The sequence below is a fragment of the Sciurus carolinensis genome, chromosome 11 (assembly GCF_902686445.1).
Source record: "Sciurus carolinensis chromosome 11, mSciCar1.2, whole genome shotgun sequence".
Lineage (NCBI taxonomy): Eukaryota > Metazoa > Chordata > Mammalia > Rodentia > Sciuridae > Sciurus > Sciurus carolinensis.
Window position 1 is genome coordinate 49,295,314 of NC_062223.1, and position 15,222 is coordinate 49,310,535.

Genomic DNA, 15,222 nt, shown 5'->3' on the forward strand with positions numbered 1-15,222 from the left:
GACTTTATTTTGGGTCTTCTTAGTAGTACTTCCAGTCTTCAGATATTGTCATTTTTCTATATCAATCAGCCTTATCTTTTCTTCCTTATTCCATCTACCTCCTCATCCCTGGTCCTAATTTAAGGGACTTTAGTGACACCAGTCATTGTCTTTTACTTAACTCCCTGAGAGAGCACTAAAGAATGAAGCATAGGAACTATTACAAGTTATTGATCTTCATGACTTTCTTTATTCCTTTCCTAGCTTCACATATATTCTTCAGAAAGTCTGTAGTATTCTGGTGTATATATATAGATGATATTATTCTCCCATGACCAACATTAGAGTAAGTTTTTGTCTTATAGTCATTTTAAAGGGAATCTGGATGGAAACTAGATCCTGATATCTTAGTATGAATGGTTTTCAAATGAGGCAATGCAAGAAGACACCAGCCACTCTCATCCAAGATCTCATTATTTCTTGCATGTGCTACAGCAATAGTGTTGTTACTGATTCCCTATCAACATATACCTACTCAAACTCCATTCCCTTGCCTATTCAAACTCCATTCTCCACCCAACAACAAATTTTTTTCTAAAACATCAATCAGATCACATCACATCTGTACTTAAACTCCTTCACAAATATCCCTCTGCTCTTCACATAAATCTAAACCCTTACTTTGTCCATAAACCCTTAGCTAAGTTGGCCCCTTAATATCTGTGTAGCTTCTCATTTCTACTTGATCTAACTTATCACACTTTCAGTCACAATCACCTATCTTTTCCTTGATCTGAATTCATTATTGCTATTGGATCTTTGTTTTTATTATTCCTTGCCTCCTTCCCCTTCTCTTCATATAGCTGACTTTTTCACAGCCATTCAAATCTTAGATCACATATCCCCATTCTTAGCTTGGCCTTTGATGGCCTTTATAGTTAAAATCACCCCCACCCCCTCAATCTTCCATCATACTCTGTTCCAATTCCATATTTTTATTTCTTTTTTTGGTGCCAGGGATTGTCACATCCCCAACCCATTTTTATATTTTATTTAGAGACAGTTGCTTAGGGCTTCACTAAGTTAGAAATTGACTTTGAACTTGCAGTCCTTCTGCCTCAGCCTCCTGAGCCATAGGGATTACAGGTGAGTGCTACTGCACCAGCCCATATTATCTTTGCAATTCGTCACCATGTTTATTTATTCATTGATATCTGCCTTCCCCTCTTAAAAATGTAACTTTATAGCTGTCTTGTTTACTACTATATTCCCAATACCCTGCATGGTAGGAGCATGGCTTAATAACAATGAATTCTCTTTACAAAGGTGCAGTCCTCTTAGATTTTTGCTTTTTGCATCATAGCTGACTATAACTTTTTTCTTTCATTAAAAAAAAACAATGATCCTGTCTTAAAAATAATAGTAGTGACTTTTTCTTTCAAATATCTTGACATTAGGCTTATTATTATTTGTATAAGTTTCAACAAGTCTCATTCCCTTACATCCTATGGATCATATAACTATCTCCAGGCAATAGAAATGCAGTACACCTACAATATGTTCAAGAGTTTTAAAGTCCCAAAAGATGACCTAGAAACAGCAAAATTGTTCAAAACCATAAGATACACTGTTGCCCACTACCTCTTATACTTAAGTGTGTTATGCACTGGTCTAGTTCCTTTGATGGACTAAGGACCTCTTGTCTTCCCAGGTGGCTGCCAATCTTTTCTATCCATGTTTATAACAAGGTGTTTTTAATTCCCTAGCCCCTCCTGCTTAACACCCACATTGCCAGGGTATTTCATTGGCAGCCATCATCTTTTAGGGTCCTAGAACAGCTAATAGCCTCACTATGTAATTCCCATTCTTGTTTTATGGAGTTAAAGGAATTACATTCTGCCTCCAAATTCCTTCTTTATCGCTTTCTACTCTATAGGACCAATAATTATGGAATTTTATTAGATAGTATTTTCCCAAACTGAATCATGACAATCTATACATCCCAAGCCTGCTTTTCTGGAAATTTACTGTACATCTCTTTTTCCTAATGGAAAAGTACAGCATATCTCTTTTATAAACATAGACCTAGTATGTTCAATAGTTCTTAACAACCAATAAATTCTACAGTGCCCCTAACCCAATTCTCTCCCTCTTAAAGTACCTAAAATTAGCTTAAGAGAGAAAAATTATTTATATATTCTAGAAATTATATTCTAAGTGACATGTAAGATATGTGTGTTTTTATTTTCATTAACAAGTGGGGTTATTATCATTTTATACTTAGAGTAGGTTGACTGTTTAATTTTTACTTAAGCCTTTAAATTTTATTTTTGCTCTGGTTGTCCCCTGAACTTTTCTTAGCTTCTAGTCAGTCTTCGAGTAGTCTTGAAATAATCATCCATTTTCTGCACCTCTTATTGCCTTATCAGAATTTAATAATTGAGAGCATAAAAAGAAAAAAACCCTTCAGATTTTGTTTTGTACATGCTGTATATCTCTTCTACCAAGCCAAATAAAACAGTGGTATGTGAGTCCATATTAACATTTCCTCTCCATGTTTATCCTGCAGTAATCATATAGGAGAGAAGAGTAATAGCTTAGATATACTATTGTGACATTACTATTCCTTTTGGTGACAAATTGTTAATCTGATCATACCAAATGCAATGTTGGGTGTATGTTTAAAGTATCCATAGGACTGGTGGATGTTTCTTTAATGTCTTGTGGTAAGACTCCCTTTTCATGCTGTTTAGTAGTAGTAAGGGAAAAGTGGTCTGCCATCCTGAGTCAGCACTTCAGATTAACTCCTCCAGAAATATAGTGACTTGGTAATCCTTATTCCTTGAGATTTCATGCTCCATTATGTTCTGGATTTTTGAATATTGTTATAAAACCTGCATTTGCAAATACACCTATATGTGCTTGTGTTAGCAATAACTTTGTTTTATATTACAATCTATGATCTGCCTTGATAAACTAAATATCTGATCAATTAAGTAAGACATTGTTTGAAGTATATTGTTTTAGAGATAACTGTTATTAATTTAATTATTAGAAGATAAATTACTGTATTCCCTGTGAAAGTTGTAATGCTAACAGCTGAAGCATATTTATATTTCTAAAACCTTTCTTTGAACCTAAGTGTTTCTGTCATCTAATCCTAGAAAAATTCCCTGTCCATAAAAAGATAGTATCCCTTTTTTTCCTAGGAGGTATTAATGCCCACACTGCTAAAGTGAGTTGCCCAAGGTCACTCAGTGAGTTGTTGGTGAAGCCAGAAATAGAATTCAAGTCTCCTGACTCCCAATTCAGTTCTCTATCCTCGATATAGTTTTCTATCCTCTATACCCCTGCTGCCTCTCATGGGAAAAGAAGTTAATCTTCCAGCTATTAATAGCCACCAAATTGGTGGTAGCAGCACAGTGGAGAAAAGTAACTGTCTTTACACTGCAGCATTAGTATAAAAATATCTGGTAATGGAAAATTTGACAAATGTCATGTTAAAGGGAGTGGAAAATTATTTTAAGATCTAGATCTCATTTATCTAGTTCTCAGAAAAGTAAAATTCCTTAATAGAACAGAGATCATATTTTTCTTCCTGTTTTTAAATTGTGTTTCCTAGAGGGTAATTGTCAACCTTCCCATAGTAGAGCCTAACATAAGAAGAATAATGCATGTATTTACTGGTGATTACTATATTTTTTAACTTGGTGGAAATTTTGAATTACTCTATTGAAATAACCTTTATAATGTTTTCAGCATTGCATAAGTTAATATTATATAGTAAAGCAGATATAACCAATTGGAAATTTTACTTCATTATTTAAAAACATGGACAGAAATAGCATATTAATAGTTTCTTCCATGAGTGGTATTCTCCAAACAAAGGCAGTTCATGTCATGTACCATGAAACAAACAGAATTAAGAGAAAATGTGGATAAAAAGGTAAAGTACTACTCTTTAGAGAAGAAATATATTTACTGAATGGAGAAAGTAGAGGTCACAAAAACATTGGAAATAGTAAAATATAATTTTGAAAAGCAGCAGAAGTTGTAAGATAAGACTGAGCAAAGCTCATCATACTTGGGGTCCTCGATGTTTCAGAGATTATGCTTTTTCACAGTGCTAAGAGTTAAAATACTGTGAATTCTTCAAATTATGTTCATTTGTCTTTGATATTAAATCTAATTTTTCTAAATCTGTGAGTTTTATAATACTAGATACTAGTAAATTAACTAGAATGCATACTGAGCTGTGTACCTGATATCATAACAGATACACTTCTTTCATTAACCTGGTATTTTACTGGTTACTGCCATTATATCTTAAACCCACATCAGACATGAAGTTGGAAATTGCTTGTGAATTGTTGAATTTGATTGAAAATAATGAATTTATTAATTTTATTTAAAGTTTTTAGCAATAAACCATATTTTATTTCTAACTTATTTTCTTCCATGTTTTTATCAACTGGGAAAAAAGTACTTTTATTAATGATATTTTAAAAAATGAATGAGATTATTAGAAAACTATTTAGGTAACATTGTTAAACTTCTCAATTTTATTGAACAGGCACATCTTCAAGTGAACCTAATCTGCTTAAAATTACTCCACAAAAAAGAACGCGCAGAAAATTAATGCCTTCTCCCTCAAAATCAAAACATACTCAGAAGCCTACACTATCTGAAAGTATGCAACTTAATGATTCTCTCAGCAAAGAACTTCAACCTATTTTGTATACTCCAGAAGACTGTAGAAAAACTTTGCAAAATTCACCTCCAGTGGCCTTAATAAAACCATCATTACATACTAAAAGTTTTCAGGCCAGCAACTCAAATATAATCAGTGATAATTCTCTAAAAATGTTGTGTGAAGTAGATATCCCTCTTAAGCGGAAAATAGAACAAGGACAGGAGGATTTGGACTCTACTTTTACTATATGTGAAGATACCAGGAGCTTAAAGAATAAATTACCCAAACAGGAATCACTATCAAACAAAAACACTTTACAAAGGTACAAAAAAAAAAAAAAGAATATTTTCCTTTTGTTTTGTTTTGTTTCGTTTTATACATAGCCCTTAAACTATTACCTTCCTTTTTTCATCATTAGCTATTTGAGGTTTATTTCATGGATGACCAGATGTGTTATCTTGATTATAAAATGATTTTTATTTACATGAAATCTTAATTATATTTCTGAGTATGAATCCACTAACAATATTTTAATGTCTTAAATTTCATGTCTTAAGTTGGTTGAGCCTCATTAAGCTAGAAGAGACTTTAAAATATACTTAGTTTGTTCTTCGTACTCTAAAGTTACATAACACAAGTTATTACTGGAGGATTACCATGTTTGCTATTATTCATTAATGTCTTCACTAAAGGAAATTTCAGTTTTTATTCACATTTCTCAAAAATCAGCTTACTGTGAAGTAATCAAGGTATCATTGACTTCATATCATCAAAGTAAATATTCATCTACATCATCATACTTAATCTAAATATGGGAAGGAAAATACCTCTACCTTTCTCTACTTCAGAGAATACAGAAGTTCTTAGTAATGACTCTACGTATGGTGTTTAAAAAAGAAAACCCCAGGAAAAGTGAAGGGAATTTTGTAGTGTAAAAGAATGTTTTTCTTTATATATCCATATTAAATGGTTTCTGAAAGTATCTCCCTTTTTTCTCTATAATATAAAGCAAGCTTATTCTCTCTCTTTCTCTCTCTCTCTCTTTCCCACTATTTAATATACAGACTTGACCCTTCTTCATTCTCAGCTAAGAATGCTGTGCCTATATCAAGTATAATGCCCTCCTACATGGCAATGACTGCTGCTGCCAAAAAGAAACAGAAACTAATAAGGTATGATTAAGTATAAACTGGTTAAGTCTCTGAAGATAATCTTTATACTTTTGTTTCCTACAACTCTTTCTTATTTCTTGTAATTAGACTGTCAAGTCATATCTAAGCATACTTTTGGAAAATTGCTTTGAATGAGGCACTGGACTTCTGTTATTGAAAGGAGATCTTGATGAAGCCCAAGTATTTCACTTGATATTTATATAAAGCATTCCATCTTTTAGATTATTAAAAATAAATTAGGGTTGGGGTTATGGCTCAGTGGTAGAGCACTCGCCTAGCACATGTGAGGCATTAGGTTCGATCCTCAGCATCACAAAAAATTAGGGTTGGGGTTATGGCTCAGTGGTAGAGCACTCGCCTAGCACATGTGAGGCATTAGGTTCGATCCTCAGCATCACAAAAAAATAAAAAATAAATAAAAGTATTTTAAAAAGTTTAAAAAAAATTGAAAATCTTCTGGCTTTCAAAATGTCACTTAAGTCTTTACTTTTCTTCTAGTTGCAATTTTTTACTCACTTGATTATTTGTCCTTTTAAACATTACTGAATTTCTTTCATCCTAGAATTATATTATTTTAGTGGATTTTTATATATGACTAAAATATAATGAAGTAGAGAGGCTGCTGTTTCTGGCTATGACAGGTAGCTTGTGTCAGACCAAGCCACCCATCAAAAACAATTACAAATGTTTTACAGTTTTTAAAACTGGATAAAGAACTGGATAAAAAACAACCAAAGCAACCCGGACTTGTAGATCCAAGATCCCAGGGAAAGGTCTAACAGGTTGCAGAGAGTCAAGTTTCACTGCTCCTTTACCTCCATTTAGTACTTGTCAATTCATGGCCTAACTCATAGAGGCCAAACAGAGAATTGAAACTTAAGAGTTATTAACAGTCTCACTGAACTAGGGAAACAAAATCACTCTGTGCAGCTTTTCCCCTCAGGGTTTGCCAAGTTCTAAACTCTGGAGTTATGAGACTCACCAAGAAACCAGGCCGAAAGTAGCTGCTGTGAGACTAAAGTATTAGCAGAATTTTGACATTCTTATGGAGCAGCAACAGAAAAATTGAAGTTCAGGGACCATAAGGAAGCCCTGTTAAATATCAAAGATTTTACTTGAAATTCTTGAAGAGCTAGTAGTAAGAAAAACTAGAATCAGATTAGTTCTCATAAGCCTGAAACAGACCTTAGACCAACTCAGTCCTTACTTAGATCAATGTGATCTATCTCTTTGCCTTCTCACCAAAAGGAAATTTATTATTTCTGGAAGAATTTTTTGCATTTAAGCAAAAATTATAGTATGCCAGGAGACACAACTAATTGACTAAAAATCAAGAAGAAGGGTGGGGGAAGCAATGATGCATAAATGATGTAGACAGTAAGATTTTCAGATAAGAACTTTAAAATTTTAGCTATGATTAATTTCAATAAAGTAGGTAAGAGAAAAATTGTCAAAGTACTGAATTCTCTTAAAATGAATCAAATGAGTAGTTTGGAATTAAAAAGATAGAATGTAGTAAAGTTAAGAACTCAATAAATCAACTTAACAGATTAATCACACCAAAAGATACATTAGCAAATTAGAAGATAGGTGTATAGAAAAATATCCAAAGTGATGCACAAAAGATAGAAAGATGGAGCCAGGTACAGTGGTGCACACCCGTAATCCCGATGATTTGGGAGGCTGAGGCAGGAGGATTACAAGTTCAAGAGCCAGCCTCAGCAACTTATTGAGGCCCTAACCACTTAGTGAGGCTCTACCTCTTTCTTTGCCATGTTATTGTGGGAAGAAAAGTAGAAGGCCTTAAGATAAGCCTTTTAAATGTTCTGTTTTCTACCATAGACCTATTGTCATCCAGGCTACAGGAAACAAATTTAAAAATAGCATATTTATTCATGCTTCATACAGTGTTTTCTAATTGGTGAATTTAGGATCTGTTCTTGCCGCCCCAAAGCAAAGTGCTGAAGACCCTTGGAATGTGTAAATTTAAATTTCATGGATTGATTTTCTTGAATGTCTCTGACTGTCCATGACTTAAAATTGTGTATAGTAGTCCTCTCTTACAGAACCAACATCTGAAAACATTAAGTGGAAAATTCCAGAAGTTAACAATTAATAAATTGTAAAGTGCATGCTGTTCTGGTAGCATGATGAAATCTTGCACACTTTCTCTCCATCTCACTTCTTGAAGCACCCAGTTTACCCACCATATCAGTATGGTGTATGCTATGTGCCCACAGGCTACATGCTCGTTAGTCACATAGTAGCTACCTTAGTTATCAGATGAACTCTCCTGGTACAGTACTTGTTTTTCAGATCACCCTGTTTTACCTAACAATTGACTGGAAGCAAAATCAATGATACTGTCAATTCGGACATGCCAAAAAGAAGATGTAAATTGCTTCCTTAAAAAAAAAAAATGAAAATTTATCATAGACATGTGTAGGGGAAAACAATATGTATAGCAATTAGTATGATCCATTATTTCAGGCATTTAATATGGCCCTGGAATAATACACTGTAGCTAAGGATCATCTACTATATTTTGCTAAGGCACAAATTTGAATTATGCAATTAGTCTAGCTCATTTATTGGAGTCAGCCACTTCATGAATGAGCCTAGCTAGCTCTCATCATCTGTTGCATCCACTTTATCACTAATTTATATTCCATCAATTTTGTCTTTCATTTTGTTAATTAATGTTGAGTTTTCTGGTTCTTTATTGGTAACATACTCTGTTGTGTTTACTAAAATGTGACAAATGTATAGCTAAGAATAATCTTAAAATGTAAACACAGTCTTTACTAAATCCCATGATTTTTCAAGAAATGTCTAGGTATGTGAATTTGTATTTGGAGTGGTTTTAGATGAGTTAAAGTACATGAGCAACTCATATTATGAAATCATGTTAAGGAACATGTAAAGAAAGTACCTCAATTTCTCATATCCTATTAACTACTCTATTATGTTCCCTCTGGTACGAATAATTAGATCCTGCCATTAACTAAGGTTAGAAGAGATTAATGCTAGAAATGTACATAATTACTTTTTTTTAATCTTCCTTTTCCTCAATTAAATCTACATGAGCTTGAGAGTAATAAACTCTGGTATTTTCCACTTAGTATCTTTATATACATATTTAGGTGTGTATATATTCTAAATACGGTTTTTAAAAATAAAGAAGGAAATCTCCATGTTTGTTTATTTTATAACCCAAAAAATGGTTTCACACTTGCTATTCATTTTAATTTATTTAGAAAGATATCTCATGATTTTAGGTAGAAATTCGCTCAACTAAAAGAGTATGATATATATTATTTATTAACCAGAACCATTATATATATGTAAGGAGGCAAAAGATTAATTCTTAAGCTTTATAAGTAGATATAGAAACATATTGGAAGAATCTGAATTTCCTCTCAATATCTTTAACATAATTTGTATTTATATTCAATTTTAAGTCTTTTCTTTATAATCTAAATTATAAATGATAAACTTTGTTTGCATTATTGGGAATAGAACCCAGGGGCACTGTCCTACATCCCCAGTCTTTTTTTTTTTTTCTTTTTTTTTTTTTATCCTTTGCAATAGGTTCTTGCTAAGTTGCCCAACTCGAAATAATAAACACTTAATCAGTGAACTGTTTTATATAATTCCAAATATGTTTGGGTGTTCTTGACTTATGTATAAATATACGAAATATTTTTATTAGGCTTAGATTTCAATCCCAGAAATATGAGTCTTAGTCTAACAGATTTATTCAAAAGTTTAATTTTCAAGTAAGTACATGCTGTAAGTAGAAAAGTAAGGTCCTAGAACTAGCCAAAGTAAAGAATCATTAAATAGTAAAGACAGCTTTAACATAAATCATAGAGAATAGCATCTCTAGTCAAAAATAATCAGTGACATTAATCTTTAAAGTCAAGAAGTGTTCAGTATTCAAAACAGAATTGTAGTAACTTTTTGGGTTAATTTTTGGGGTGGGGGGGTACTAACTAGGGATTGAACCCAGGGAGGTTTTACCACTGAGCCACATCCCCAGCCCTTCTTATTTTTCATTTTGAGGCAGGACCTCACCAAGTTACTGAGGCTGACTTTGAACTTGCAGTCCTCCTGCCTCAGCCTCCCGAACCACTGGGATTACAGGCATGCACCACTATGCCTGACTTATAGTAAGTTTTTTAAACATCATTTAGGAATGAAATATTTGTATAACACTAATACTTCATTGCATAATTTTTGTCTCATTCACATTTTTAAACTCAGTAGGTATAATCAGCATTATGAATACCGTAATCATTTTTCTCAGGCACTCTAGAAAATTGAGGTATTTAAGTTGAGTATTTTTCTCTGCATTCATTGTTCTCAGAAGCCAGGCTATTTTTCTTCACTATCATATTCAATTGGCATTTCTGACTATTTGCAATGAGCATACCGCAATTTCTCCCTGTTCCACGAACATATACTCACACCAATTTACCACAATTGAATTGCCAGAAGAGCAAGTTGTTGTCACTAAAGGGAAGCCCCCAATCATTAACATAGTTTACAATCAAATTAGCTTCAGTTTGTAAAATGGTATATCTTTTTTAGTCAAAAACTCATAAAATTAGCATATTTGAATTAGTGTAAAAAAGGGGTGTTTCTCACCTACCAAAGCCCCTAGCGTAACCTTTTAAAAATCAGTCAGTGCTCTCTAGAACTAGTTATTGCTTCTTTTTGTGTGTGTGTGTGTGTTTTTTGTTTTTTTGTTTTTGTACCAGGCATTAAACCCAGGGGCAGTTAAACACTCAGCCGCATCCCTTATTGCTTTTTATTTTTCATTTTGAGGCAGGGTCTCACTAAGTTGCTTAGGGCTTTGCTAAGTTGCTGAGGCTGGCTTTTAATTTACAATCCTCCTACCTTGAATCTCTGGGATTATAGGCATGTGCTGCATGCCCAGCTATGGATTGCTATTTTTAAGAGCCTTTATCAAACTTACCACATCTAAAATTCCATAACTCCTTTGAGACTAAAAATTTTAGCACTGTTTTTTCCATTGTACCTTATATTATTTCAAGTATTTGTCTTTCTTATTTTTCCCTATCCTCATTGTATGTCCACTGTATAAATTTTAAGGACAGGAATTTTGCCTTATTTATATAACCTGTAACAGGCTGTAATGAGTGCTTAATAATACATCAACTAAATTTGCATTAGAATTTGACCCATTAACAATGTGAAGTTGGTAAAATTTTTGAGGATGAAACAAATGAAAATAGGGAATTCATTTTAGTATCTATCATTGTAATGATCTATTACAGTTTAAATGTTATTAAAATCTGTAGTTTTGATTTAAAAATAAGTTTCCAGATAATCTCAGGTATTTACATTCTCCTGATTAAGATTCTTGCTTCAAATTGACAATAAGAGCTTAGTTTTTCACCCATTGTCACCATGGACTACTTATCTCTACACTTTGAATAGCAGTGCTTACTTACATTTCAACACAGCATCCTGGAAATATTTTGCTACAGAATTGTTAGTTACACCCACAGTTATAATATCCAACTTGAATAAACATTGTTTAAGTCACACACAACTAACTTTCTCTGTAAGACAGAAAATATTTAGTGCCTTTTATTTTTTCTGTGGGATTTTGCAACTTGATATTTCTGTTTTGATTTATTTTATTACTGTTGCATATATAACATGAATTCGAACTTAAAAATATACAGTTTTATTAAATAAAAACCTTTACCCTCAAGTTCTACATCAAATACTCCATTAACTGCTGAAGAAAATCATGGGTTTGCCAAGCGCATTCGACAAGATAATTCAAGTGATAAGCTCTCACAAGAACACAGACCAACAATGGGTATGTCTCAGCTCTTAATTTGATATTTAATGACATGATTATCTAACATACATCTAGTACTTTGCTTCTTTTTGCTTTTTTGCTTTTTTGCAATGTTCTCATAAAAATTCCCTTTTATGTACTACTTGTCATCTTTATTATGTGGAAAACAAGTGTGATTATCCACACATGTTAAATATAAGGAAACTTAAGGTACAAAATTTAAAGAACTTTTCCAAATTCAAACAGATATTATTATGATGGAGCCAGAACTCAGAACCAGGTCCCCCAATTTTGCATTCTAAACCTTTTTTGTTATTTATAGTGCCTCTTATTACTGAATTGGTTAATAATTCATCTAATAATTACAAATTAACTAAATATATTATTTGTAATTTAAGTATATTTTATAAATAAATGATACCCCTTGAAATTTTTCTCTTATTAAAAATAATACACTTATTTTTGTAATTATTGTGCAGGCTCCAGTTTGTACCGAGTTAGAATCATATTCTAACTCCCATTGACAAATCATAAAAGACAGTAATGGTGGTGACTATTTACCCCCAACTACATATGGGAATGACATGAATCCATGGTAATAGGAGCCCTTTGGCTCAACCTAGAGGTATATTATGCCAGCGAGTTTCATGGCCATGATGTCTAGACCTCTCTCTGACACTGCAGTTCTTAAGACTACATTCAGAAAGTATTTATTTACTAAGCACTCACCTGGTGCTAAGACCTGTAATGAAAACAAAAATTAAGACCCAGTTGGGTTTCTTCTCTAAAGGGACTTAGAGAATGTAAAGGAATGTTGTGAGATAATGAGTGTCTCTGAATAACATTTGAAAGTTGTTGCTTTTTTCTATGAATGCTCTTTGGTTAGAGTCATAAAAATCCTCAGTAACTTTAACAAATACTTACTTCTGTAATGCTTACCTTAAGTTTAATAGAAATATTTTTTATGCAAGTTAAAAGAAATCAGACAATAAATAAATGGAAAATTTACTCTAATTATTTGGTTTGATACACTGTGCTTAACAGTGGATATCTGTAGTTGGTTTAAGTGTGTACTGCCCCATTTGTCTCCTGGAAAAACTCTTCAAGAAGTTAATTCTACATCAAATAATAAACTCATAAAAATTCTCAAATCATAGAAATTTGGTTTTTCTAGTAGACTTACTGTCAAAGAATGGTGTAAAATGCATCAAATTGCTCATATTTAAAGAGAAGTGAGGTTTAAAAAAAAATGTAGATGAAAAAGTAGAAGATGATACTAAACTACAGTTTTTAACAAAAAGGGAAAAGGAACTAGCACTAGATTTTTAAAAGTATAGATTGTTAAGGATAATGGAGCACTTAGAATGAGGTATTCATTTGTAAAAGATAGTATTTTATATACATTAGAATTTCGAAGTGAAATTGCCAGGTGCCTATCAAAATGTTCTAGAATAGTAATAATTGCCTTCTTTAGAATGTGTTCATTTGGGTTCTTCAACTAACAATGTGCACATAAAGCAACTACTGTTAACTGAATAGTTAAGAGAAACAAGAAATAATGTCAAGAATATAAATGCCTCTAAAACCTAATGTAACCAAGAAAATTAGATTGACCTCAAAAGTCAGTGGCTCCCTATTGTAACAACACTTTATTGAATACAGTATCATTGCAAAGGCAGATAAGTACCCAGAAGAATGGGCATAGGTAGATAAAATCAACTTGAAGGGTGGTGGTAAAAGGAAAAGGGGGCTAAAGAATCTGAAGCAGACTATTAGAAGTACTAGATGCAAAGACTTGGATGTTTAAAGCCCTGGGGAAATAATCTAAAGACATTCTAAAAATTGATTATACAAGAAAGGAAGGCAATAAATCCCTATAGAAATGGTCTTTCATCAGTGAGAAGAAAAGAAAAAGTGAATGAAACAGTTTATTCAGTGACTTAATTTAGTATAAGTTAAATGAATAGTGAACTTTTTAAATGATACCTTCACTATATGTATCCATCTTTTTTTCTCTAGGGTATAAAAGAAACATCTATAAAGTCAAGTCAAGCATGGTTAGAAAATTTGGAAGAAACATTTCAAAAGAAAATCTAAGATAAGTCACTTTGAAATCAAGGGAAATGAAATTACATCTATTTTTGTGTTTGTCAGCATCCTTTAAAATGTACTTAAAATCTTTGAAAGAAACCCATCTATATAGCTGTTTACTCAGATATCTTCAAGCAAAAAAATGAAACTGTTTTCTTGTTTTATACTTTAAGTAAATATAAAATGTCAACAGAAAAGGTTATGTTTAGTTTTTTTAAATAGTTGTTATTCTTTAAAATCCCTAAATCAGTATGGTGGCAGTTTAGTTCTATGCTACAAGTTGATTAGAACATTTTAGAAAACAATAGAGAGTTAATTATTCTTATTGTTTTTTGAAAGTAAGGCAAATTTAGAAGTAATAAATTATGGTCCAAGATGTATTTGGTCTTCTATTATGTTTTATACATTATTTTACTTATACATGACTTTTTTCCCGAAAATACTTTGTACAAATGTAGATATTTGTGCTGCTAAGGTTGTTGTAAATAGTATTTAAATGGTCATTGTGAATTAAATATTTTTATTGTTCTTTGCTACTTTATATATTAAAGAAGTAGATTTTAAAGTATTTGATTTTCCTATTTCATTACTACCCCTTACTAAATTATATTATATATAAAGTGTGAATTTTGTAGATTTGTGTTTCAGATTAGATCAATGTATGCAGTGCGAGAGCCAACTCTGAAAATAATCTATAGGTTTTTATTAATACCTGCTGTTATAGGAATTACATGGAGTTACAACATAGATAATCTTGTTCACCAGCTTTATTTGGCCTGTTTTTCTGCTGAATACAACAAATATTTGGTATTTGTGAACTTTTAATTTTGTTTAGTATGGAAACCTTCACACCAAAACAAACAGTGAATACAATAAGTAATTGAGACATTTTGAGCCTTCTAGTCAAATTTTCTATTTAAAGTATGACAAAGTGAGAGAAAGAATCTTTACAGTTCCTTCCAATTCTAACACTAAAGTAATTTCATATTCATAGAAATATATTCAGAGTCTGTCATAAAGAAAGCCACCATGCAGGTATTTTTTTGATCCGTTGTAACAGGTTTTTTATTGTATTGCTTAAACAATCACTTTCACATCCCACCTCTCTCTTAATCCTTTCAATATATTTTAAGTAACTGTGTACTTCAAAAGAAATATTTTTACAAGATATTGATAAGTGGCTAGTGGGTATTGTTAAGTCACCATACCTCATTGTCCACCTTATACCATAAGGTGTGATTGTAGTTTTCTTATATGACATTTTTGTCCCTAGAGACTTTGCCTTCTGTAAAAACTAATACTTTTTTTACAATACAACCACATTAAGGAGAAATTAGGAGGAATCAAACATAATGAGGGTGGAAAAAGAAAGCCATTGAATATGTGAATGAACAAGAACTATGTGAATTTAAATTATAATAAGAATGCTATTTCATTAAGTGATTATG

At 32.2% G+C, this 15,222-nt stretch overlaps 1 protein-coding gene across 1 annotated transcript in view; it reads left to right on the forward strand.

Moving 5' to 3' along the window:
* The window catches only part of Kif18a (kinesin family member 18A), a 69,842-nt gene extending 55,542 nt beyond the window's left edge, over positions 1-14,300 (forward strand). Inside the window, exons 14-17 of the mRNA XM_047517536.1 lie at positions 4,553-4,994; positions 5,737-5,844; positions 11,592-11,701; positions 13,703-14,300. Coding sequence (XP_047373492.1) covers positions 4,553-4,994; positions 5,737-5,844; positions 11,592-11,701; positions 13,703-13,785 — 743 coding nt within the window. The 3' untranslated portion in view covers positions 13,786-14,300. The remainder of the gene's footprint in view (positions 1-4,552; positions 4,995-5,736; positions 5,845-11,591; positions 11,702-13,702) is intronic.
* Positions 14,301-15,222: the final 922 nt, after the last annotated feature.